This window comes from Xiphophorus hellerii, chromosome 5 (genome assembly GCF_003331165.1).
Source record: "Xiphophorus hellerii strain 12219 chromosome 5, Xiphophorus_hellerii-4.1, whole genome shotgun sequence".
Lineage (NCBI taxonomy): Eukaryota > Metazoa > Chordata > Actinopteri > Cyprinodontiformes > Poeciliidae > Xiphophorus > Xiphophorus hellerii.
This window is the reverse complement of record NC_045676.1, coordinates 13,645,865-13,670,736: the sequence shown is the minus strand read 5'-3', so window position 1 is coordinate 13,670,736 and position 24,872 is coordinate 13,645,865. Positions and strand designations below refer to the sequence as shown.

The window sequence follows — 24,872 nt, the reverse complement described above, 5'->3', positions numbered from 1 at the left end:
ACATCAAAAAAAGAGTCCAGACCCGCGATTATGGCGCCTGTTATTTGTTTCCGACTCCCGCCATCGGAGTTGTAGTACTGCTTTGAGACCGTGCGGGGGCGCTCTGCACCCAGTCTTCGCACATTGACTGAACACGGACGGAGAGCTTTGTGCCGAAAACTAAACCTCTGAGTCAGACTAATGAATTAAAACGGCCCGATTGGAAGGTAAATGCTAAAGAGAGCCGCTGGAGGCGTATTCCGGGTTTTGGGTCTTAGCTTTTTTATCTAAAAATAGATTAATTCTGCAATAGTTAGGCTTTTCAGATCCATCCGTTGGGGCAAGTTGTTGGTGATTGAGGAGGCTCAGGGGCGACGGTAGCACCAGCAGCCCTGTCTGTAAACTAGCGGCTGTAAGGACCGATGCTTGGAAGTTGAAAAAGATTGTAACAAGTAAAATTGCTGTATTTTTAAACTTCTCAAAGTAGTTGCATTAGTTGTAAATCCCAGGACCAATCACGAATGTTGGTGTTTTGAAGAAAGATAAAGGGATACTTGACTTCCTCTGTGATTGTCTGTGGACGTAGATGTGATGGGTACCTGGATAGTTTGAGGCCTAGGCTAGTAGAGTAGGCTAACCAGTTAGCGCGGCTAACATCACTTCCTTCCCGCAAAATGCTAACTACTGTTGTATGGCAGTGTCTTTACACCGACTGTCTTTTTCGTAAGCGACTTTTGCAACATGGCTCTTCAGATACATACAATGTTCTTGAAATAGCAGTCAAACTAGTTCCTATGTCTCTGTGGTGCTGTATAAAACACTAAGGTAAAATATTCAGCTGATGTTTAGCTGTGCTATCTTAGCATTCAAGCTAATAATATGCCCAATGCCGGTTCAGTGATAGCTTTTAATCAAATAAATGTGCTAGATTGAAAAGCTCTGTGGTATACAGGTGTGGATGTATCCGGTGTAGCGAGGAAAAGTAATGATTACCGCATTGGATTTATGCGAAAAGCGAGGTTTTGTTGGGTGCACTAGTATGGTTGTGCTGAACTTAAGTTTTCTGACCCATAGAGGCCAGTAGAAGACCGTGTGGACCGTACATCAACAAGCATGGAGTTCCCGCAACAGCAGAAGCCTGCGGGGGACGGAAAGATCTTCTATCCTCCTGGAGTGAAGGAGATCACGGACAAAATAAGCAACGATGAGGTGGTCAAACGGTTGAAGGTATGTTGATAAGGTTTCATACTGTTCAAAAACTACTTCAAATTCCAGTCAAAAGCATCCAGCCTCTCGCACAATACCAATACTTCCCTAACTTTGTAAACCTTAGTTGGTAGTCTATTAATCTCTCTTCTTTTGAGATTTTCCGTTGTTTTTGTTAGTGATGGATATGCTTACTGATCAATAATCAAGTTGTATGCTAGTTAATAATATTTGACCTGATACAAAGTTGTGATGTTTTGCATCATGAGGAGGAACTTCCAGTTCTTTATTTTACCATTGGCATTTTTAATACAGTTGAAGCCAGAAATGTACATACACAGAACAACGAAACACTTTTTTCCCTCCTCGCCATCTGAAGTAAAATCAGGCCACACTGTTCATTTTAGATCAGTTAAAACTACCAAGAATATTTCTATTTGCTGAATGCCACAATAATAATGATGTCAGAGATTTATTCATGAATTTCTTTTAAATCAGAAGCTAGTAATACAGAATGATTACTAGCTATGAAACTATTAGGAAAAACCCACATCATGATGTCATGGTAGGTTAATAGACACTTTGAGTTTATTGGAGACACCTGGGTGCATGTATTTTAAGCCCACACCTTGAACAAACTGCTTTCTTGTTTGACATGATGGGAAGGTCTAAACAAATCAAACAAGATATAGTTATTTGGCTGCACAAGTCTGGTTCATTCTTTGCATTTACCAAAGCTTGAAGGTGCCAGGTTCATCTGTTCAAGCAATTACACGCAAGTATAGACATGATGGGAATGTCCAACCATCATACCGCTGTGTGTCCCAGAGATGAACGTATTTTGGTCCAAAATGTGCAGATTGACCCCAGGACATGAAGCCATTCTGAAGATGCTGCTGAAACTGATAATACACTGTTATCATCCGCAGTGGAATGTGTTCTGTATCAACATGACCTGGAAGTTCAGTCAGTGAGGAGGAAGCCATTACTCCAAAAGAAAAAAACATGCGAAGGAACTAGAAACATGTCTGATAAAATGATAGTTTGGCCATAATGACGATCTTTACATTTGGATGAAAAAGGTTTTCTCTTGTAAGCCTGGGAACACCATCTCAGCTGTAACGCATCATGTTGTGAGGCTTCAGGACAATAAAGTCAATGTTTTGGCATGGCCAGCCTTAATCTCAGTCTGATAGAGAAGTTGTGGACAGATCAGAAAAGGTGTGTGGAAGTGAGGCAGCCTGCAAACCTGATTCAGTTGCAGCCTTTCTGACAGGAGGAATGGACATGAACTCCAGCAAACTATTGTGAGAAGCTTGTGGAAGAAAACCCATAACATTTGACCCAAGTCATGCTGTACAAGGGCAGTAGCAGCAAATACTGAGGAAGTATATGTAAATGTCTGATTCTGAAGACATGAACATATAAAACTTGTATTATTTTGCTCATTGTTGTGGAATTTAGGAAATAAAAATTATTTGGATCCCCCTCACCTCACATTATAAATCACTTTTTTTAACCTGGCTAAGCAGGAAATGTTCTGTATTGGTAGAAATTATTTACATCCGGATACTTTAGTCACTCATCAGGAGACGTTAGTTTTCCACTAAATATATATACATCAGTATTTTACTGTATTTTTTTATTTCCAACATTCCTTTAGAAAATAAATGCTGTTCTGAAGTAGGCAACAAATGATGTTAGCATGAAAAATTCAAGTTGATTACACTTGGAATATGTTAGCCAGCCAACAATTATTGTAGTTCAAACAGTCCTGCAGTATGAATATTGTGCCCACTGATAGTGCGATGTTGTGCAGGCTTAGTGTATAGATTAACATTGTGCCTGTAAATTGTTTATTTCAATTATTTTTTAACTGACATTAGATTTTATGGCTGGAAAGCTCATAACAAAACAGAACTACTTTGCTTTAGTACGATTAGCCTTATTGTTACCTGCTTCAAGTCTTGCTTTCTCCCACCTAGGAACTACGAATTTGCTGGGGGCAATTACAGAATTTGATATTTATAGAAGTGCTGTACATCCACTTTCTTTATTTGGTCAGGTTGTTGATTATATATCAGAACATGGTCTATATGTTAAATCATCTTATTGGGGTTAAAATGATTTGCTGAAGTTGTCAAGGAACTATATTGCTTTATAGCCAAATTGTTTTATTGCAAAATCAGCAGCTGTAGAGAAAGGTGCAAATAGCTGAAATGGAAGGAGTTGGTTTAATTTCTTTCTGGCATATCTAGAGACAGCTTCATAGCTGAGGTCAAGGTTTGTTGGAAACCCAGTGCAAACATCCATCACCACTGTACACTAAAGTACATTCCACAGCATTGTCAAATTTCTTTCCTGATTGTGTTCAACACAAGCTTTTAGAAAACCACAATGTGTTGTTTTTTTATAAGTTGCTGTTGCTTAGAATAGCAGAAAATGTTCTGTGGGGCGTTTAGGTGTTTAAGTTGTTGATTTGTGAATTTGTGAGCTAAAACACAGTTAATTACAAGTAGACTGGGTTTTTTTAAACAGGAGTAGATGCCTGAAAGTTTTTAAGCGAATATTTTTGTACATGTTGTTTGCCAGTAGCTGGAGGTTCATAATCTGAGATCGTCAATATGCTTTAGTTTCTCAGAGGAGAATAAGTCTAGTAGTGCAACTCTCCAATAGCTGATGCAATTGAGACTTTGATAATCTAAATAAGATATAGATTTAAAACTGCCATGTATCTGGTTCTTTTATTTTTATGTTTTATAAGGTGTTGTAATTCTTTTTTTCCTCTTTGGAAAGTTGTGTTTCTGCAAGTTGTTATTTTTTGATGCGGGTGAAACGGGTGAAAGTCTTTTGCTTTCACCAAGTTCACTACTTCTTGCTGCTGTTGCAGCTGGTTGCTTAAGATGAGCTACTGGGGACTGTAAGATTACCAGATGACAATGGTTGCTCTATTTCACTTGTAAATAAATTCTGCATATTGTCATTACATAGATTAATTTGTTCATATCTCCATTTATATACAGCTAAAAAAAAAATGGTGTCCCATATCAGCAACCTCTGCTCCAGAGAAAAGGGAACCTCTGGACTTGAGATTTAAGTTGTGATACAGTAACAGGCATAACATTAAAACAAACCACTGGTCTGGCTAGATTAACAGCTAATATAATTCAAAATACTAAAGTAGATGATTGTCTAGCTTAGGCATGCAAATTGGGAGTATTGTTATTCTGTTAAATAAATTACTGATGTCATAATTGACAAAGTTCCACTTAGTGTAAATAATCTTTCCAGAAATTTTCCACTTACTCCATATTTTGACAGTTTTATTTTTTCCTCTTTGTTAATTATTCTTATCATGTCCCAGCGTGTGTTTTTAGCCAATCAGCATTCAATCTACGCAAAGCATCATTCCACAGTTGACTTCAAATTTGCAAACAGCTGGATGGGAAGTTAGCTGTGGAGGAAATATGCAAAGTGAGAATGTTGATATTCTAGGGTTGTGGCCGACTGAGCCTCGTTAAAGGAAAGGTTCATCAGTTCGGAAGGGTCATTACTGCAATTTTGAAAAACAAAATCTGATCAGATTCTTTTGTTTAAATAAATGGCCCTGACCATTGGTCAGAGCCTGACCATTGACCATTTTTGTTTCCAGTGAGAAACAAAAAAAAAACTCGGACCCTTTTCCTGTCAGTGAAGTGATTATACATGATGTGTTCAGTATAGACGTTGCTACTGAATGAAGGAGATGCATAGAGGAATTTTCCAAGTTCCCAGTCAGAAATACAACAAGAATGCAGCATAAAGTTGGATATTCAACCGGGAAAGGCAGAGATTGCCAAGCAGTTTGGATTTTCAAATCCAGTATGGCTGCAGACAGTGTGTATTGAATACACAGTTAATGTTCAAACTAGAAACTTTCCTTTCTTTTTTGGCTGCTTACACCTCATTAGACCAGTGACTGAAATTGTGCTGTGAAATATCCACTTGTGAATATGCTAACATTGTGTTTAAATGTATTAGATACAAAGACAAACATCATTTTGAATTATTAATAGTAGTGGTAGTTGGAACAAAAATAAATGAGTCACCCTCTACTTGGGTGTTACAACGTTCTCAGCCCAAGGCTCCAACTGCAGAGACTAATTCAGTGTAAAGTAACAAGAAGGCTGACCAGAGTAAAGCTGAGCAGTCTGTCGTTGAACATGGTGGATTTGAAAATATAGGAAGATTTTTCTTTTTAACTTTGCACCTTGCTAATCCTTGATTGGAGCACCTTGGCTTCAAAAAAAAGCCTTAATGGATGTATGAAAGTGTCTGAATTATTCCACAGAAACTTTGGACCGAATTGAGAAGTTTGGATCAAAGACTTGTTGCACCTGGAATATAAGTCAGACTCTCCACCACCTCCGGGGGGTGGTGGTCTCTATTGGATAGAGATCTAGCAACTGTGAAAGTCTTTGTTGATGAAGTCTAGTGAACTTATTGTCATGTTCAAGAAACACGTTTGAGATATGTGCTATAGTTCACTGTCCTGTTGGAAGCAGCCATCAGAAGAGGTGGTCAGGAGGAGAGATGAAAATCCTCATTCTGGTTGTAGCTGAACAACTGACACGGTGCAGACCGGATCCATGCTTTTGTGTTGTTTTACACCAAATTCTGACCCTAAAATTTGAAGGTTCAGCTGACTTTAAGACTAATCATTTCTGCCCAATTTTGGTGAGCTTGTGTTGAGTTTTAAGCTCAGTTTTCTGAAATCTGCAACACCTCGAGGTTAGACATGTTGTGTTTTAAGCATCAGTTGTATCAACCACACCACCTTCAAACTCATTCAGTTTGGCCTTTAGCAAGTTATGTTTACCATGTCTAGATGTCTAAATCCACTCAGTGTGCCTAATAAAGTGGCTAGCGAAGGTACAATTTCAGAGGAAAACACACAACCTGTTTTAGTAATTCTGCTAGCTCTAATTGCAAATTTCAGATGGTTTAAAAACTCCATTACCATTTTGTCTGCTTGTTATAAACACCCAACTCTGCCCCAAGCACAATAGGAACCACTATGAAGGCTGTATTTTCTTCTATCACAGCTCTTAAAGAGAAATGCTGGCAGGTTAAATAAAGATCAACCAGATGCAGAGATTGGAACGTTCTTAGAAGTAAGACATTACTTAAAGAAATATTAGGAAAACTGTGTGCACACTTGTAGCCTAATAGTCATTAGTCGCACAACAATGAGTAATCAGTGAGCACTAAGGGTTTACACATTGCTTTTTTTCTATAAGCTGACCGATGGACACCTCTGTTGTTGAGGTTGTCAAAAAAAAGTCCTCAAAACAAAGGTCTGATCCTGCTCACATTGAGGGGAGAGACTCTGCACTGGACACCTAAAGAGAAACATGAAAGTCTTATAATTTCATGGAAAAACTGCATCGATTCTATTTGTTAAGTTCAAATGGACCAAATGCATCTGCTGAGGTATAAAAGGGTTGCCGTGTTACACTTTAACCTCATTCTTGCACAGGAAAGTGTGTTTCGTTACAGTTCCTCAGATGTTATCAGAGCGGCTTGCATGAAGTGGCTTTGTGGTTTGAATATGGACAAATGTTTAGCTGATCTGCTCACTGAAATGTTGGTTTGCTCCTAAAACAGAGCAATGGCATTAGACTCCAGATGCATAAACTCTCCAGGTCAAAAGGTCCACAGGAGAGTTTCTGTTCTGAGAGCTTTACTCAGCGAGGATAGGAGTGTGTGTGGACATAATGCCGGGGTGTAGGGGTGAGTGTGCCGCTCTGCAGTCTGTTGGAGCTGCTGGCCCATCCCCCACCAACAGGCAGTTGGGAGCTTCACAGCCATGTTTCAGCTCACACACAGAGGAAGTTGCAGCTCGAAGCATTTCTTTCTAACGATTGTATTTCAATGGATTGGTGTGAATGAAACCTCTGTGGGCAGCAGTGGGACAAACCCAAACTTAGTTTGTTTGTTTCTGTCATATCAGTCAGGTTTTGTTCTTTTTTTTTTTTTTTTTTATGAAAAAGTCAGTTTGAGAAAGTTGCTAAATAACTCTTACTTACAAATACAATGTGTTTAGTTTTTCCCTCCTGTCCTTTTCACTTTTTAATGTACTACAATGCACTTAAAAATGGATTATATGGGGGTGTGCTGTGGTGGCGCAGGGGTTAAGCACAACCCACATACGGATCAATGTGGCCTTCCCAGGTTCGAGTCCCGGCCTGGTGACCTTTGCTGCATGTCTTCCCCTTCTCTCATTACCTACTTTCCTGTCAATTAACTATCAAATAAAGGCCCTAGAGCCAATAAAACCTAAAAAAAAAAAATTAAAAATGGATTATATGAATGAAGTGCCAGCTACGGCCTGATGACATAAAATAAAACCCTTATTTGTGTATTCACAAATGAAAAAAACATTTTAGTCAGAAAATCAAACATGAGATTAAATAAACATTAAATGTCTGTTTACTCAGTGTAGCTCCAAAGAGGAAAAAAAAGTTTGTTTTACAGGTTTTAGTTGAAGTTAAATAGACCAACTTTAAAATTGATAGCATTATTCAACAGTGTACATGATCCAGGAATTTGTCTTGGTTAATTTTGAATTTAGTTACATGTTCCCTCTATATGCACAACTAAATGTGATTAAAATGGAAGTAAAACTACTTGTTCTTCTGCACGTTAACACAGCCAGGCAGATTTAGTCAAGCGTGCAGGGAAGACCACAGAGATCTGCTTTAAAAGTTAAAGTAGATAATTCATTTATTTTATTTTTCCCTCTCTCCCTGCTGGAAAGCACCCACACATATTTGTTTTTCATGGGGTATTTAGAAATGCTTCCATACTTGGATCATTTTGAATATGAAAGAAATGTAAAAACTTTAACGTATAAAGTCGTAAGGCAATTTTGAGACGACTTGTCGGCCATGTTTGTTTTTAGAATGGCAGCGCAGACATTAAAGAGCCAGGCGACTGAAGCTGAAATTGGCTGACTTAAGTCACATCTGCATGGGCACACATTCGCTCTGCTGCAGACTGTAGGGAGGAGATGTGTTGCAATGTGTTGTAAACTTTCATAGTTTAGAAAATAATAAAATTAACTTTGACTAAAATTATTAATGTAGAGGTCACTGAAGTTGATGATCCACAGCAGCCAGACAAAAAAAAACAAAAACTTTTTTGTGTCAAAACATTTTGTTCAGTTTTGGTCACTGAGTATTTATAATTTTGAACCAGAGAAGATCAAATGTAATCAAATATTGTTCAGTACTATAAAAATGGGCCTTAACCAAAGCACCAACAGGAATCTCTGAATGAGCTGCTAACTAACAATGAGCTGGTCACAGGATTCTCAAAGTGCTTATAAATCTTAAATATCTCGCCTGTCACTCTGGGGTTTTTTTATATAAAGTACCCAATAAATCAGCTAACAAATACCTTAAAAAATGTTATTAATAATTTGCCAGTAACTGATTGAGCTTCTACTTTACAGTTGAAAAGTTACTCATCAGTGGCATTTTTCCCTTCTGTGTTTCAGTGGTTCTTGGCACAAATCAAATATTTCATAAATACTCTTAAACAGCCTTGGCTAGACAGACTCTCATATGACCTCCCTTGTCGATGTGCTTAACAGATGGTGGTAAAGACCTACATGGACATGGATCAAGACTCTGAAGAGGAGAAGCAGCAGTATCTGGGTCTGGCGCTCCACCTTGCCTCTGAGTTCTTCTTAAGGAACCCTAATAAAGACGTTCGGCTGCTGGTGGCCTGCTGTCTGGCTGATATCTTCAGGATATACGCTCCTGAAGCTCCCTACACCTCCCACGACAAGCTGAAGGTCCGAATTATCTTCTAGAATCATTCATTCGTGTAAATCAATCCAAGTCTGCTTGTTGCAATGACGGCTGTTTACGTGTGGTGGGGTATAATTAAAACCTGCATGCATTGTTTACTGGATAATTGAGCACATTTGCCAGATGGCCCAAGGAAAGTTCAGGTTTTACTGTTGTGTAGCACATCTGTGCACCTTCTTTTAACCACGTTGTAAAGCCTTCCTGCTCCCTATAAAACCACAGGACTTAATGAGAAGCTAAAAAACTTTTTTTTCCTCCAGGACATTTTTCTGTTCATCACCAGACAGCTAAAAGGACTAGAAGACACCAAGAGCCCTCAGTTCAACCGATACTTTTACCTGCTGGAGGTAAATCTCTCACCTTGTCTGCACTTATACGTTTCAGCATTCCAGTGTTTTTTTGCTACAGATTGTGTTAAAGTGAATATGTTTCATTTGGATTTTGAAAGTTACTACTTGTCAATGTATTTGTTTGTGTTGTGCAACAGAATCTTGCGTGGGTAAAATCATACAATATCTGCTTTGAACTGGAGGACTGCAACGAGATTTTCATCCAGCTCTTCAAAACGCTCTTCTCCGTTATAAAGTAAGTTGGTTGCATCTGTCAACTTGAAGACAAGATAGTGTGCACTACTGGGTACCGGAGTGTGAGATGAGGTTTATTTTTTTATGTTTTTTTGAACAAAACTGATAATCTCCCTTTTTTATCTTTTCACAAATCACTTTTTACCCTCGGGGAATCTGCAATCGATGCAGAACAATGGTGTTAAATCTTATTTTTTGTTTGTTTTTGTTTTCATGTAGCCCAAAATCATCAAACTAGAAATGCACACTGCAAAATAATGTACTTTTTTTTTTAAAGTGAAGGAGCAAAAGATTAAGAAGTATTTTTTAATGCATATTAAACACCACATCTGGTTCATAAAATTGCACATTTTTTCCATGGATGATTTCCAAGCTATAATAGCAGCTGGTTTGCACCAATTTGACCAAAAGCAGCTGCTTTGGAAGCACAAAGAAATGTTATATTTGATGAAAGAGTTTCTTTTGAACATTTTGGCTCATCCGTGTGTGTTCTACACTTTATACTATAACTTTATTAACTGATAAACTGGACAGGTGTGAGGTAGTGGGCCTTGTTGCGATATAAATGGCATTAATGTGTCAGAACTGGTGTCTTCCTCTGCTCATCAGCAACAGCCACAACCAGAAGGTGCAGATGCACATGATGGATCTGATGAGTTCTATCATCATGGAGGGAGACGGAGTCACACAGGAGCTGCTGGACACAATCCTAATAAATCTCATACCTGCACACAAGGCGAGTCTGCGGTCACACCACTGCACTCTGTGACATATTGCATGATTACTTTTCCGCATTAAATTAGAAAGAATTACTTATGTATGTCAGAATTCAAATAACAATAAAATACCTAAATATTGAATAGAACATGAACTATGTTAAATAGGTAAATGAGAGGCACTGATATGTTTTTAGTTTATTTCTTTAATTTTTTTGTAATAGTTTTAATTGTTTTCTGTTCTGACCATGAAAAACATTTTTACCAGCTCTCTGTGGTTTCTCTCTAAAACTTCTCTAATTTTATTCTTTTTATGATAGAAATCTTGTAATGAAAACAAAAGGCAGTGCTAACATGCATACAAGAAGTTAGAAAATCTGGTTTCAAATTTAAGCAAACATTTCTTGCGATTGTTATGCCAATTATTTATTCATCTTTTTGCTGACTCAGAATCTGAACAAGCAAGCGTACGACCTCGCCAAGACTCTCCTGAAGAGAACGGTCCAAACCATTGAGGCGTGCATTGCAAACGTGAGAAGCTGCTTGTTTTTGGGTTTTTTCCTTGGTTTTCTTCTGTAATTCTCTTTTTCAAATGACTTTGTAGATTACATTATCAATGTATTCATCCGATTCTCTTGCTCTGTGCTTTCATGTTCTCCCACAGTTCTTCAATCAGGTTTTAGTGATGGGAAAGTCCTCGGTCAGTGACCTATCAGAGCACGTCTTCGACCTCATCCAGGAGCTGTTTGCCATCGACCCCATGCTGCTGACCTCCGTCATGCCTCAGCTGGAGTTCAAGCTAAAGGTGAACACTGTGCAGCACTCCAAAAAACAACAACAATACCTCATCTCCAACCTTACAGTTATATAATTTTCCCTTCTGATTTTATTTTAGTTTCTTTGAGTAATATTGATTTTTGATAGACTGTGATTCTATCAGAGAAACTGTGTTTCATATTGTTACTCTTTGATCCAGAACTTATTTCCTTGGTAAAAAGATTTTTTTTATCCATCTCTGGTGGTGAAACACTGTTTGAAGGATATGTTCACAAACATGTCCTTATTTTATTGTTCCAGAGTAAATACTGGTCAAGTTTATTTGGACGGCACATTTCATCAACAAGCCAATTCAAAGTGATAAAAACATAACATAATAAATAAATAACCATATGTTACCATGGCAAAATAAAGAGAAGTAATGAAAAGTTGCATTCCAAATTATTTATTAATGTTGCACTTATTATTAATCAAAGGCAAACCAAAAGAGTTTTTAGCCTTGATTTAAATGAACTCAGTTTTTCAGCTGATATGCAGTTTTCTGGAAGTTTGTTGCTGGTTAAAAAAGCATAAAAAATGTTGATATGTAAAAAAACAAAGTCAATATGTCACCCATCTTTTTTCTGTATCATTTTGTGCTAATTGTCCCCTGACCGTACTTCACTATAGGGATTCGCTTTTTCAGGGTTTTATTTGTATGAAGCCCAGATTATTCAGACAATTTTGATCTCATCTGACCTTCTTACTAGAACTGCACAATATATAGTAAATTCATCAGTTAGCAATAATTTTTGTTATACTGTTTGCAGCGTGGAACCAAAATCAAGTTTTAAAAATATGATTAAAAATATTAAAGGACGGCGTGCGATTTTTGTTACAGAGCAACGACGGAGAGGAGCGACTGGCTGTTGTACGTTTGCTAGCGAAGTTATTTGGAGCCAAAGACTCAGAGCTAGCATCACAGAACAGACCGCTTTGGCAGTGCTTCTTAGGACGGTGAGCAATCTCAGCATTGACCATTTATTAAAGAGATTTATGTATATGAAGTTAGATTTACAAACATATCAATGTAAGAGAGTTTATAGAGGAATTGAGGAACTTGACTGACATACAACACTGTCCTGTTATATTCCTTCCTAACAGAATAAATAAGTAATTTTTATATTTGTGCAGATTTCTTTCTTTTTTTACCCTCTTCTCTTTGAACTGAATCTTCTTTAGTTAATTTAATTATATGAGACTAATTTCTTCTGTAGGTTCAACGACATCCACGTACCGGTCAGATTAGAGTGTGTAAAATTCGCAAGCCACTGCCTTATGAACCATCCCGACCTGGCGAAAGACCTCACAGGTGGGCAATACTTCTGATTCATTCGGGTTGTTGTTGATGGCTCCATCGTTCAACTGAAAGTAATGTTCTATCTCACTTATTTATTTATTTATTTTTGTCCAGAATATTTGAAAGTGCGTTCTCACGACCCAGAGGAAGCCATCAGACATGATGTCATCGTCACCATCATCAATGCTGGAAAGAAAGACCTGAACTTGGTCAATGACCAGCTGTTGGGCTTCGTGCGGGAAAGGACGCTGGACAAGAGGGTAGGAAATTTAAACCACTTAATGATTCACTCATTGTAGTAGTAACACAGCTGTTACTCATTTGGGGTTTATTTGTTTAGATCAACAATAATAATCTACATAAAATGCAGCAATTTATCCTGGAGATCTGTACGAATCATTCACATTCTGAAATCACAACATATCCACATTAATGTGCAATGTGTTAATATTTTATTGATTACAAACACAAGATTATCTCCCTTCCTGTGATTTTCATATCCTAGTTTGATCATTTCCCTTGTCAATATGTTAACTTTTCCCTCCTTCTGCAGTGGCGTGTGCGTAAAGAGGCCATGATGGGCCTGGCTCAGCTTTATAAGAAATACTGTCTGCATCACGAGGCCGGAAAGGAGTCGGCCCAGAAGATCAGCTGGATCAAAGACAAACTGTTGCACATCTACTATCAGAACAGCATTGATGACAAGTGAGAACAAACACACAGTGTACATGAAATTATTTAATACTGAACAAATGGACTAGAATTAATGTATTTATAACTAGTTTGGCACATATGTGTGTTAATATGTCTCTAATATGTATAAAAAAGACACATTTGTAAATCACAAACGTTGTTGTAATTTGATAATTTACTAAAATATTAGTAACCTGACATCTCTGCAGCTATGGCCCCTCTCTGCTAAAAGCTTTAAAACTAGTTTCTTTTATTTTACAGTATCATAGCTTAATTAATAAAAATATATATATATTAAATTAACCTGTAATATCAGTACATTTTACTTTGTTGGTCAGCCTATCATGACACTGAAGCCCATTACTCTTAGTTCCTCTTCGCAATGGGAAAGACTAGAGAACATGGCATTTAAATAAGGTTGTGTGTGGATCTCAATTAATTTAAGGCATGGCTACTAGAGGATTTGTTCTTAAATTTACAGTCAGAGGAATAATTAGAAAATGTAATAATCATATGAATATGACAAACAAGAACCCATATTTATCACTCCACTAGAAGCAGCGAGTGAGAGGCTAAGGGAGGGAAAGCAATCTCACTGAGAGGCATTTTGACCTGAAGTCTCCATAACAACTAGATGCCAAATGTACGGCAGCACAGAGACAGTTCATCAGATACATCAGCTGTTCTTTGGCTATCTGTCACCAAAGTTACATTTTATGGAAAAACCTGTTTGAGCTTAAGAGAGAAGTAGAGATATCGGTCAGCGGTCGAAGATCATTTTGTATCTGTGTTTCAGCCTTGTGAAATGGTACAGTAATGTTGTCCCATTGGCTATACAAAGTAAAGCAGGTGACTCATTAAAGTTGAATTTCCCCCCTATAAATAAAAGATTTGTCTCTGTGAGGAAATGCTACTGCAATAAAATATCACTGTAACTCAAAGTTTTTAATACGTCAGTGTCGCACATTTAGAGATTAAATTCCTTCTCCCAAATTATTTCCTGTTTTATTTTCAGTGTTTAAAGAATGAATTGAAACTTTCCTCTTCCAGGTTGTTGGTGGAGAAGATTTTTGCCCAGTACATGGTGCCTCACAGTCTTGACACAGAGGAGAAGATGAAATGCCTCTACTACCTTTATTCCTGTCTGGACACTAACGCTGTAAAGTGAGTAAATATTCTGCATTTTCTCCGTCTACACAGTTTGTGGAAACTACCCAAACCTTGACACATTCATACGTGCAAGTATTGTACGTTAATATTGATCTAAAATTACAAGTAAACTGTCTGGAAAATACCTCACTGATAGCGCAGCAAGTCCGTATGATGAGAACCTTCTATTGATTCTCTGCTGTCATTTCTCTTTCTCACTGGCCTTTTTTTTTCAGGGCTCTAAACGAAATGTGGAAGTGTCAGAATATGCTCAGAAGTCTCGTAAAAGAGCTGCTCGACCTTCACAAGCTTCCAGTGGTGGGTAGATGCTTCCTTTGTCTTTCAGTTTTTATTTTCAGGATGTATAAAATTAAGTAGGATAATGTTTTCTTCTCCCCTCTCGCTAGTCGGAGGCCAATAACACCGCGATGCTCGGGAAGCTCATGAGTATCGCAAGTAAGTTGGACATAAACTTACACAAATACACACTGTGCCTTACAAAACCTCCTTTTGACATTACAACCACACACTTCAATGTATTTTATACAATTGACCTATATAGAGTAATGCATAATGTGAAGTGTAATAATAATAGGGTTTTCTGAACTTTTACAAATGCAATTTCTGAAAAGTTGGCTGTGTATTTGTTTCCAGCTCGTTTCTAGGTTAGGAATACTTTTGCCAGGCACTGGATGTTATTATGTCACAGTTATTGTTCACCATCATTCTAAATAAGGCATAATCCACACCAAAGTTGCTAGAAAAGGAAAATAAATTTAAAAAATATATAAAATCAGGTCTGACATTTTGAACATAATTCAACCATTTTGACCTGTGGTTTTCAAAACGTACTCCTTGTGACCTCAGTCAAAAAGTTTTTCTTTCAATTCAAAATACTATATGTAAAATCAGTCCACTCCTTTATCATAGGTGTTCTCTTCTTCTTTCTTCCAATTTCAGTATAATCATAATTTTAATGTGATGCTGGTGTTTGCAGAGAATCTGCCGGATGCTGGAAAGGCTCAGGACTTCATGAAGAAATTTAATCAGGTTCTGAGTGAGGATGAGAAGCTCAGAATCCAGTTGGAGGTGCTCATCAGTCCAACATGCTCCTGCAAGCAGGCGGAGATCTGTGTGGTGAGGGAGCCCGAGGCATACTTAAATCTACACACAAATTACATTTTTAACACAACTCATAGTTGTTTACGTCAGCAGGTGTGATGCAAATCAAGTGTTAGGGCTTGGGGTCCAACTTAGTAACGAAAAGGCTGACTTGTTTCATCACTGCCGAACTTTATAACAAATTAATATCTGAAAACGATAGTTTGAAGCTAATACATGAGATGTTTTGTGCAGAGGGAGATCACTCGGAAGCTGACGTTCCCCAAACAGCCGACCAATCCGTTCCTAGAGATGGTCAAGTTCCTGCTGGAGCGGATCGCCCCGGTTCACATCGACTCTGAAGCCATCAGGTCAGAAACATTCCTTAGAATGAGAATATTTTTTCTATTTTGACACATAGAATGAATTTGAGCTTTCAAACTTCAATAAAACAGGTGATTATAAGTAGTTTCTAATTGAAGATGTTCCATAATTGAAATGAGTTGGTAAATTGTGCCTGAAAACATTAAAATGAGTTAATTTTCATTGAGAGAACTAAAATAGATGGCGTCTGTTTACCTAGTAACCAAGTGCTTCATAAGCACTTAGTTAAGGTAGACAGCTTCATAATGCTCTGTATTTGGTATTGTGTAACGCTGGTCCATTAACAGATCAGTCTCATTTACTGAGCCACCTAGTGGTGGTGATAGAAAACTGCAGGTTCCACTCTTGTTTTTTTTCCCCCCCATTTATTTTATGGAAAAATACTATGAGAGACCACACACTGACTAAACTATGCTGTTTTAGTCTTCACCTGGTCCCCATAAAATTATGAGATATGTTAACATAATTGCAACAGTTTTATTTTGTTAATTTTCCTACAGTGCTTTGGTAAAGCTGCTAAATAAGTCCATTGAGGGGACAGCTGATGATGAGGAGGAAGGCGTCACCCCTGACACAGCGATCCGCTCTGGTCTTGAGCTGCTTAAGGTATAAATACTAAAATTAACTTTTAGAGTTTTCTTAAACTGCAACAAAACCTAAAGCAAAGTTTTATTAATCAAAAAATGTTCAAATGTTTTTTTATCCTTGCAGGTCCTGTCATTCACACACCCCACAGCATTCCATTCAGCCGAGACCTACGAGTCTCTGCTCCAGTGTTTAAAGATGGAGGACGACAAAGTGGCAGAAGCAGCCATTCAGATTTTCCGTAACACTGGCCAGAAGATCGAGACGGAGTTGCAGCAGATAAGATCGTAAGAGATGTACAAGAGGCACAGACTGTGATGTTTTGATGTTCATCTGGTAAAAGAAGTACTGAACACGTCAACGATTTTCTTTGTGAATATATTCTAATATTTGTTGACATGAAATTCACCCCAGATGTTGGTAATGACCTGAGTTGTACAGAGAAAGTAAAGCTTTTTTATTCAAATCAGTAAATAAAACGAAATGACACAGGGAGTAGCTTTTAAACACACAATTATATAAATTCATGACATACTTTTTTTTTTTCTCGGGAACCGTTCTGTGCTCTCTGATCTGATCAGGTTTTTTCCATAAGCGTCCAGTTTGAACGTGTCAGGTGACTGACTGGGTCAGTCTATCACTTTTACTTTCTTTCTCTTGAATCCGAATCAGAGTTTCATTGGTTGTGTCTTCGGGACTATTTTCTTCCTTGGAAATCCCCACTTGTTTCATTTTCAGATTCTTATCAGGAACATCAAGGTGCATTTTTCCATTCTTCCTTCCTTCCGTTATATGACTGCTGCTGGTGTTTATTTATGTTGAGACATCCCGACCAAGATGTCCCAGCAGTTTAACCTGTGCAGTGTGCTGCTGGTTAGAAACCTGTCACAGGCTGCCATGTTAAACCAGCTGGTATTGATTTGCATGAACGCTGCAGGAATTCGTTTTGGCCATGTGTTCCATACGTCCACTCTGTACAGCTCCACTTCATTACACAGAACTAATATATGTTCTGTATATACATATATATACATATATATATATGTATATATATATACTGATTTGTTTGACGTTGGTTGCTATCGACAACTGGTATAAATTTCAAGTCGGTAGAAATATATTCACTTTGAAAAACATTGTTCAGTCCTTATTTCACCATAAGGCCATTTCAGAAGAATTTAGATTTATACCTGTTCTGAATGGCGGGGTTCCTACCGCTTACTTTCTTCTGTTTGTCCTTCTCTTCTTTTCATCCTTGTCTTTTCTTTTTTCTTTCCTCCAATACTTGTGTTGGACCTTCATTCATTTTCCTTCTTTCCTGACTTTTTGTCCTTTGTGTCCTACTCTTCTTTTTTCTATCCTTTCTTCTAGTTCCATTCTTTACTTTGCTGTCCATGCTCTCTCCTTCCTTGTGTCCTCATTTTCTATCCTTGTCTTATGTCCTATCCTCCCTTCCTTCTGAATTTCTTCTTCTTTTTTCTCAATTACGTTTTTCCTCATTTTCTTTCACACTTTCTTTTTCCTTCTCTTTCTCACACTTTTTCTCGTTCTTTATTTTTCAGGTTTTTTTCTTTTTCTCTCTTCCTTCCTTGTCTTTCCTTTCTCCCACCATTTAAGCCTAACCACTGTAGAAATATGTGTGCTCTGAATTTCCAGTGAATTTCTATAGTTCTATATATATTTTTTTAAAAGTATGAAGGATTTCCTGGTCTTGGAAGTCGAGTCTGAAATCTTTGCATCGCTAACACAGAATGAAGGGTTTTGTGTTTATTGTAAAGTATTTCTTCAGTGCTTTTGCCACTTATAATGTATTTTTTTGTAATGTTTTCTTCAGAACTCTGATTCCCATCCTGCATCAGAAAGCCAAGCGGGGCACGCCTCACCAGGCCAAGCAGGCCGTCCACTGCATTCATGCCATCTTCAACAACAAGGAAGTGCAACTGGCCCAGATTTTTGAGGTAGACTAACACTTCTTGATGATTAATTACAATCTCGAGTGTATTATTTACTCCTGTCCTCTCTACCTGAATCTGTGTTTCTTAACTAACAGTTTCCTCTTTGACCCACAGCCTTTGTCTCGCAGTCTCAACGCAGACGTTCCCGAGCAGCTCATCACTCCGCTTGTGTCTCTGGGTCATATATCCATGCTGGCTCCAGATCAGTTCGCCTCACCAATGAAATCCATCGTGGCTAACTTCATCGTCAAGGATTTGCTGATGAACGACAGGGTTTGTGGAGCTGACATTTGAACTTTAACATCCAGGAATTACACATGGACTTTGTTTGAGACCTCTGGTGCTGTATGTACCGTGTGTATTTATCGACAGTAAGGAAGAAACGTGAACACTTACAAGTACCTGAACTGGTTGTTGAACTGTAGTGGATCTCAAAAGTGTATTTTTATTCTGTACAATTCAAATGAAAAACATATATGTTAAACTTGGCCAGTCTCTCACAGTAGGTATGGGGTTCTTTTGGAGATGTGTGGTCCAAAAGTTTGTCTTTGGTTTTATCAGATAACACTTTGCTCCACAAGGTTGCTGGGAATTTCAGCCTCTTGGCTCTTTTTTGGGTTCTTGAACACCTCTTAGATTAGTTTCTGACTGATACCTTTATTTTAGTTTTCCCTCTAATGTGTTTTTCAGTTAAATTTCCAGCATATATCACTTTGTGTATAAAAAGTTCTAAAATTACTTATAGTCTAATTGATAATATTTTTTTAAACTCAGATTCTTTCCACCACAAAAAAACCCAACTTATTAGCAAGGTTGTGTAAACTCTTAAGAGCCACAGTTTGAACAAAGAAAACATAAAATCAGATTTTTGTGACCATCTTTGTGTGTTCAGTCGGTAGGGAACAAGAACGGGAAGCTGTGGTCCGCAGATGAGGAAGTCTCACCTGAAGTTTTAGCAAAGGTAAGAGGATGTTCTAACATGTATGTTCTGTTCTTGATATTAATTATTCCAAGACAACTAAAGTTCAAAATTCATTTGCTGTTATTTTTGTACTAAATAGCTGTTAGTTTGTTGTGTTATTCTTTACTTCACACAGCTGAAGGAACTGATTTTGTTCAGATCATTAAAACATTTTGAAACCGTAGAAACGGTGTGAAAGAACATTTTAGTGGTTTTGAAGTTATAGTTTTTTTTTGTTGTTTTTTTCTGGAACATGTTGGTGGCCTGAAATGACAAACGATGTTCTTCCTGTTCCTGAAGGTTCAGGCCATCAAGCTCCTGGTACGCTGGTTACTAGGAATGAAGAACAACCAATCCAAATCGGCCAACTCCACCCTCCGGCTGCTGTCGGCCATGTTGGTTAGTGAGGGCGACCTCACGGAGCAGAAGAAGATCAGGTACCTCTGAATTATCTGTTACAGATTCGCTTTTACTCGTGTGTGTAAGAGCGAGTAAAAGCGATGTTTATTCCCTCGTCGCTTCCTGTGTTGCAGTAAATCGGACATGTCCCGCCTGAGGCTGGCTGCCGGCTCGGCCATCATGAAGTTGGCTCAAGAGCCATGTTACCATGAAATCATCACACCTGAGCAGTTTCAGCTCTGTGGCCTTGTCATCAATGTCAGTTTCACCTACAGGACATTTATTTATTTCAAATATTATCTGATTTAAGAGAAACAACTGGAATTTATTAGTGAAAGTCATCTTTTAAGTTGCTAAGTTCACACCTGGTGTTTATCTCGTTTGTTCTGCCAGGATGAGTGCTACCAGGTCCGTCAGATCTTTGCTCAGAAGTTGCACTTAGCTCTCGTCAAACTGCTGCTGCCCTTGGAGTACCTGGCCGTTTTCGCTCTGTGTGCCAAGGACCCGGTGAAGGAGCGCCGTGCCCACGCCCGACAGTGCCTGCTCAAAAACATCTCCGTCCGCAGGGAATACATCAAACAGAACCCCCTCGCTCAGGGTGAGTGTTCATGCAGAAACATGGCGGCTTCCTGTAGCAGCGTCAGGTGAAGAGTAAAATCCTTTTTAAATCAGATTGCTTTAAGTAGATGTGATTTCCTCATGTCTAGAAATCACACTAGAGCTTTCCAATAAATTACAAACATATTCACTTTAATGTAAATGACTCTTTCTCTCGTCAGAAAAACTGGTCTCTCTTCTTCCTGAGTACGTGGTTCCATTTATGATCCACCTGTTGGCCCACGACCCTGATTTCACAAAACCACATGAATATGAACAACTCAAAGACATCAAAGAGTGAGGCTGCCCTTCTAATTGAGTACATCTAAAAGTTAGATAATGAGTAGTAAAAAAAACAACCAACTTCTTTTCCTTCGTTAGGTGTCTGTGGTTCATGTTGGAAGTCCTGATGACCAAGAATGAGAACAACAGTCACGCATTTCTTAGGAAGATGGTTGAGAACATCAAACAAACGAAAGACGCCCAGTGTCCCGAAGATGCAAAGGCCAATGAGGTACGCAGCTCTTTGCAGAAGGACTCGCTTCACTTTGTGTTTTTCTATTACATAAAATCCTAATGAAATGCATTTGCAATTGTATCTACATGATGCAGTGTAGAAAACAGCAAACACAGAAAGGATGTTGTCGTATTTTTGAAGCGAATCAGTGATTGTCGTGTCGTTCTGGTTACAGAAGCTTTATATTGTGTGCGATGTGGCTCTCTTCGTCATCGCCAACAAGAGCACCGCTTGTCACCTGGACTGTCAGAAAGAGCCTGTCCTTTCCTCAAAGTTCTTCCTCGTACAAGACAAGGCAATACATACATTCTCACACATTCGGCAAATGTTGTGGTCAGCTACATTGCCTCACTTTTCCTCACTCAAACTTTTTCAGGCCTTTGTTCTGTTTTTTGAAGTAAAAATAAACACGTTTCGGAATTTATCTCCGATTTTTCTACAGTAGAAAGGTCTTACATATGAAACTTGAAAAACTGAGTGGGTTGATAGATGGATGGGTAATCAGATGAATAATACCCAAACCTTTAAAGTACTTAAAATCAAATTCCTCACTCTATCAGGTTCCTTGGCTTGTGTAGGAACCCTGAATGCAGGAAAATATTTTATTTTAAACTGTTTATTTTCTTTAGTTTCATTACACTTTAATTCTTCTTCTGGTGTTAAAATCTCTCATTTCAAAAGCAGAAACAAAATGTTCTCCTCTGGGGTCTTATTGAGCATAACCTGTTGTTCTTTTTTTAATAGCAGGAGTTTAAAAACGACAAGGAGTACCTGACAGGAGAGATGAGACAAATGCTGCTAACTGGAAAGGTAAACTCACAACATGAGTATTATTACTGTTGCAGTACAATGACAGTTTAACTTAAAAACATACAGACTAGTCTGTATGTTTGCAATAAAAATGGATTAAAAATAAAAAAAAAAACACGAATTGAAACCTGATCCAGTTATATATATTGACTTATTTTCTTACTTAGCCCAAACCAGCTCCAGTTTTGGCGACTGTCAACAAAACTCTGACCGTTCCGGGTCGGAGGATCATCCAGAAGACCACTACAGCTTCAGACACGACCAGTAACACCAGCACCAACTCGTCTCCACTGGTCTCAGCTAACAACAAAAACAGGTATACACACACACACAGCATCTGTTTGCTCACACTACAAAGCAAAGAGTAACAGTGTTTCATCTGCTTGATTTTAAAACAACAGCACCGACTCGTCAGAAAGTCGAGCACAGGAGAACAACGAGAACCCGGTCATCAAGAAAGAAGAGACGAAGGTAAACTCGCACAGAAGCCTCCTCTCACCTCTCCACCAGCAGCCATGTTCTCTTTCAACTTCATACTCGGTGTGTTTCAGGACGAGCCGAGTCAGAAGCTAGTGACCGACGCTGGGATAGAGGCGTCACCTGTGAGACGGCGCGGCCGTCCTACCAAAGCCGCAGCAGCCGCTGCTGCAGCGGCGCTGAAGGAAGCCGGAGCAATACCAGCAGGAGGCGGAGGAGGCAAAGGCAGGAAGAGGGCGTCCGACACCACCACAGACTCCATCAACGTCAAAATGTCAAAGCAGTCACAGCAGCAGAGTGACGAGGGGACAAAGAGACAGATCGACTTGCAGAGGTAACAGAAGAACTCAACTTCTTATCCTGCGATTACAGGAAAACAAAAACACACCCCATTTATTTTCTGATAGAATAACACCTCCTGTAGTTGGTCTTTTTTGATCATTTTTCTGTAGTATTTCAAAATGGACGAAGTTTTGATTTTTGAGTATGAAAAATTAAATGCATCCAGAGAAATGTCATCACTGGAAGAGAAGCCAGTTATGATACTGGCTATTCTGGTGAGATATCTAGTTTTAGTAAATGTATGACGCGGGAATGCTACGCTAATGTCTTGAAGTTAACAGATTTACTTTGGGAAAATATCAATAAGTATAATATATTTTAGTGTAGTTTGCTGTTCATATACAGCATGTTTTCCATGATAGACTATGCCACCTACTGGCATAAATTTAAATCTGCATTTGGAGAAAATTCAGACAATAGTATGTTAAACATGCCAAAGATCCACCATGTTTGTTTTTATTTCCTTTTTTGGAAAATGGAGAAAGTTCACCAAACAATTTGAAGAATGTAAAATGACCACAAACATCAGACTGGGAACTGGTGTGATCATTATTGATCTTTGAGAATGTTTTCTGCCATTACAATGCAGAATCTAAAATGGTCTCAAAATAACAGCATTATAGTTTATCGCAATAATTTCTGGGGAAATTTATCAACTTGCAAAATTTGATAATGTGACAGGCCTAACTATAACTGTAAAAATCAAATGACTGCTCTGCAGTTATTGCTAGATCCCCATTTTATTGCTTTAAATGCACAAGCCAGCATAAAAAAACTTGAATATAAAACATGTTCTGATGTGGAGATTTGCTGTTTTTCCAGGTAAAGAGGCGAAGATGAAATCCAGACTGTAGAGGACGGGCCTGAATCGTCACACCTTCAACTCTACACACAAGCTCCTCTGACTCTTACAGCTTTCTTGGAGATATTATGGACCTTCGACATAAACACAATATACAAGCACGCACGCACACACATACACACCATCATACTAGGAGATTTTAAACACCCTGTAGTCATTGATTTGAAGCTCTGTATGTAGGTCTTACTCAGAAACCTATTCCTCCCCCCCCCTTTTTGTTTGTTGCTCTTCGCTTCTTTTTTGGAGCCATTTTTAAGAAGAAAAAAATAAAACCAACTGGGATGGACATTTTACAAGCGTTTTGATCTGATAATGATTCTTGCTTATTAAATTCCCTGGGAAAACAACAAAAAAAACCAACATCTTCTGCTGTTTGAGTCTTGATGTCTTCCTCCTTCGTGTCTGGACTGCAGGGTTTCTTTCCAGCTCACCAGTTGAGTTTGTAAATACACACAAAAGTTAAAAAAAAAAAAAAAAGAAAATAACTTTGTAAATGTGAGTTACTTTGCAGGAATTTAAGGTGACATTGAATGCGTTGGACAGATTTTATAAACTGTTTAAGTGATTGGCATCAGAAGGGCGGATTAAAAAGTTCTAGTTGCTTTTTGACGGCCTTCCTGTGGGGCAAGTTCGGTTTGCTGCCACAATACTTCAGTCCATCAGGGATTTTGGTCTTTTTTTAAAAACAAACAAAAAAATCCACTTTTTGAATACATAAATCAATATTAGACACATAGATTTGGAGTTTGTTTTTTTTCCTTATGGTTTTCCCAACAAATAACATTTTTTTTAACTCTTACGTTGGGCAAGTCCTACTTTCATAAACGGGAACCTTTTGTGTTGACTTATTTTGGATGTAGTTTTTAAAAAAAAAATGCATTTCATTATATTCAACCTTTTTTTCACAAAAAATAAATGCTTTTAGATGTCTGGGTGCAGTAGATTTTGTCTTGGATCCCTGTTTTCAAGGTGCAATTTCAAAAACACAGGCAAACTTCTTTTTTTTTTTCCCCACTTTTTTTTTAATCAATAAAAACATGACACTGTCACAATAAATAACCATGCTTTTTATGCTGCTGATGCTTGCTTCCAATAAAAAAAAACAAGTCTATTTAAAACGGAGAAACTGAAATGCAACAGCCCCCCTTCTTTTTAACGCTTCGTCATCGTGCAACATTGTACATGGTGAGAACAGCAGGAAGACGGGGTGGATGGAGGAGGCGGCCGCTCGTCTCTGCCCCTTTCTGACAAAACTGTAGATCTAGAAGACACTGGTGCGCTTTACAAGTCCGTCTATTTACAGATAAAGCAGACTGTACCTTCTGCCTGCCTCTGAACTTGTCTCACCGACAGCAGCAGAGATTTTTGCACAATAACTCAAATTTTAATACGCTGCTCCTCTGGAGGTCAATTGAAAAGAAACCTTTAAATAAGTGGCCTTGATAAAATGCAAACACTTTTCTGCCAAGCTTGTCAGTGTCGCTAAAAAGAACAAAGAGTTTTACGTTTATAAAATAAAAGGAATTGTTTTTGTATAGTAAAGCACATTTGGGACATAACCTATATTTAGAGCGTCTAAAGCG

At 38.3% G+C, this 24,872-nt stretch overlaps 1 protein-coding gene across 4 annotated transcripts; it reads left to right on the top strand.

The window, feature by feature from the left end:
* Positions 1-83: 83 nt before the first annotated feature.
* pds5a (PDS5 cohesin associated factor A) lies at positions 84-24,232 on the top strand. 4 transcript variants are annotated; one of them, XM_032563596.1, is made up of 33 exons: positions 84-206; positions 1,054-1,206; positions 8,822-9,025; positions 9,302-9,388; positions 9,529-9,626; positions 10,235-10,361; positions 10,792-10,872; positions 11,006-11,146; positions 11,999-12,114; positions 12,375-12,469; positions 12,572-12,717; positions 13,011-13,162; positions 14,201-14,314; positions 14,536-14,617; positions 14,707-14,755; positions 15,297-15,436; positions 15,656-15,771; positions 16,285-16,390; positions 16,496-16,656; positions 18,204-18,327; positions 18,439-18,597; positions 19,217-19,285; positions 19,586-19,722; positions 19,819-19,942; positions 20,078-20,282; positions 20,464-20,578; positions 20,663-20,795; positions 20,974-21,093; positions 21,543-21,608; positions 21,776-21,924; positions 22,010-22,079; positions 22,160-22,419; positions 23,250-24,232. In XM_032563596.1, exons 2-33 carry the CDS (start codon positions 1,093-1,095, stop codon positions 23,251-23,253), a joined length of 3,864 nt encoding a protein of 1,287 aa, XP_032419487.1. In that variant the 5' UTR covers positions 84-206; positions 1,054-1,092; the 3' UTR covers positions 23,254-24,232. The 4 variants fall into 4 exon arrangements, with proteins under 4 accessions (XP_032419487.1, XP_032419490.1, XP_032419489.1 ...); XM_032563599.1 differs by lacking the exon at positions 84-206 and adding an exon at positions 260-391; XM_032563598.1 differs by lacking the exon at positions 84-206 and adding an exon at positions 260-431.
* The last annotated feature ends 640 nt before the right edge of the window (positions 24,233-24,872 follow it).

Bases quoted from the DNA above. Each gene is read 5' to 3' on its own strand.
- pds5a (XM_032563596.1), top strand. From the start codon at position 1,093: ATGGAGTTCCCGCAACAGCAGAAGCCTGCGGGGGACGGAAAGATCTTC. The intron at 9,026-9,301 runs GTCCGAATTATC...TTTTTCCTCCAG, and splicing joins CCTCCCACGACAAGCTGAAG to GACATTTTTCTGTTCATCAC. The intron at 15,437-15,655 runs GTGAGGGAGCCC...TGTTTTGTGCAG, and splicing joins AGCAGGCGGAGATCTGTGTG to AGGGAGATCACTCGGAAGCT.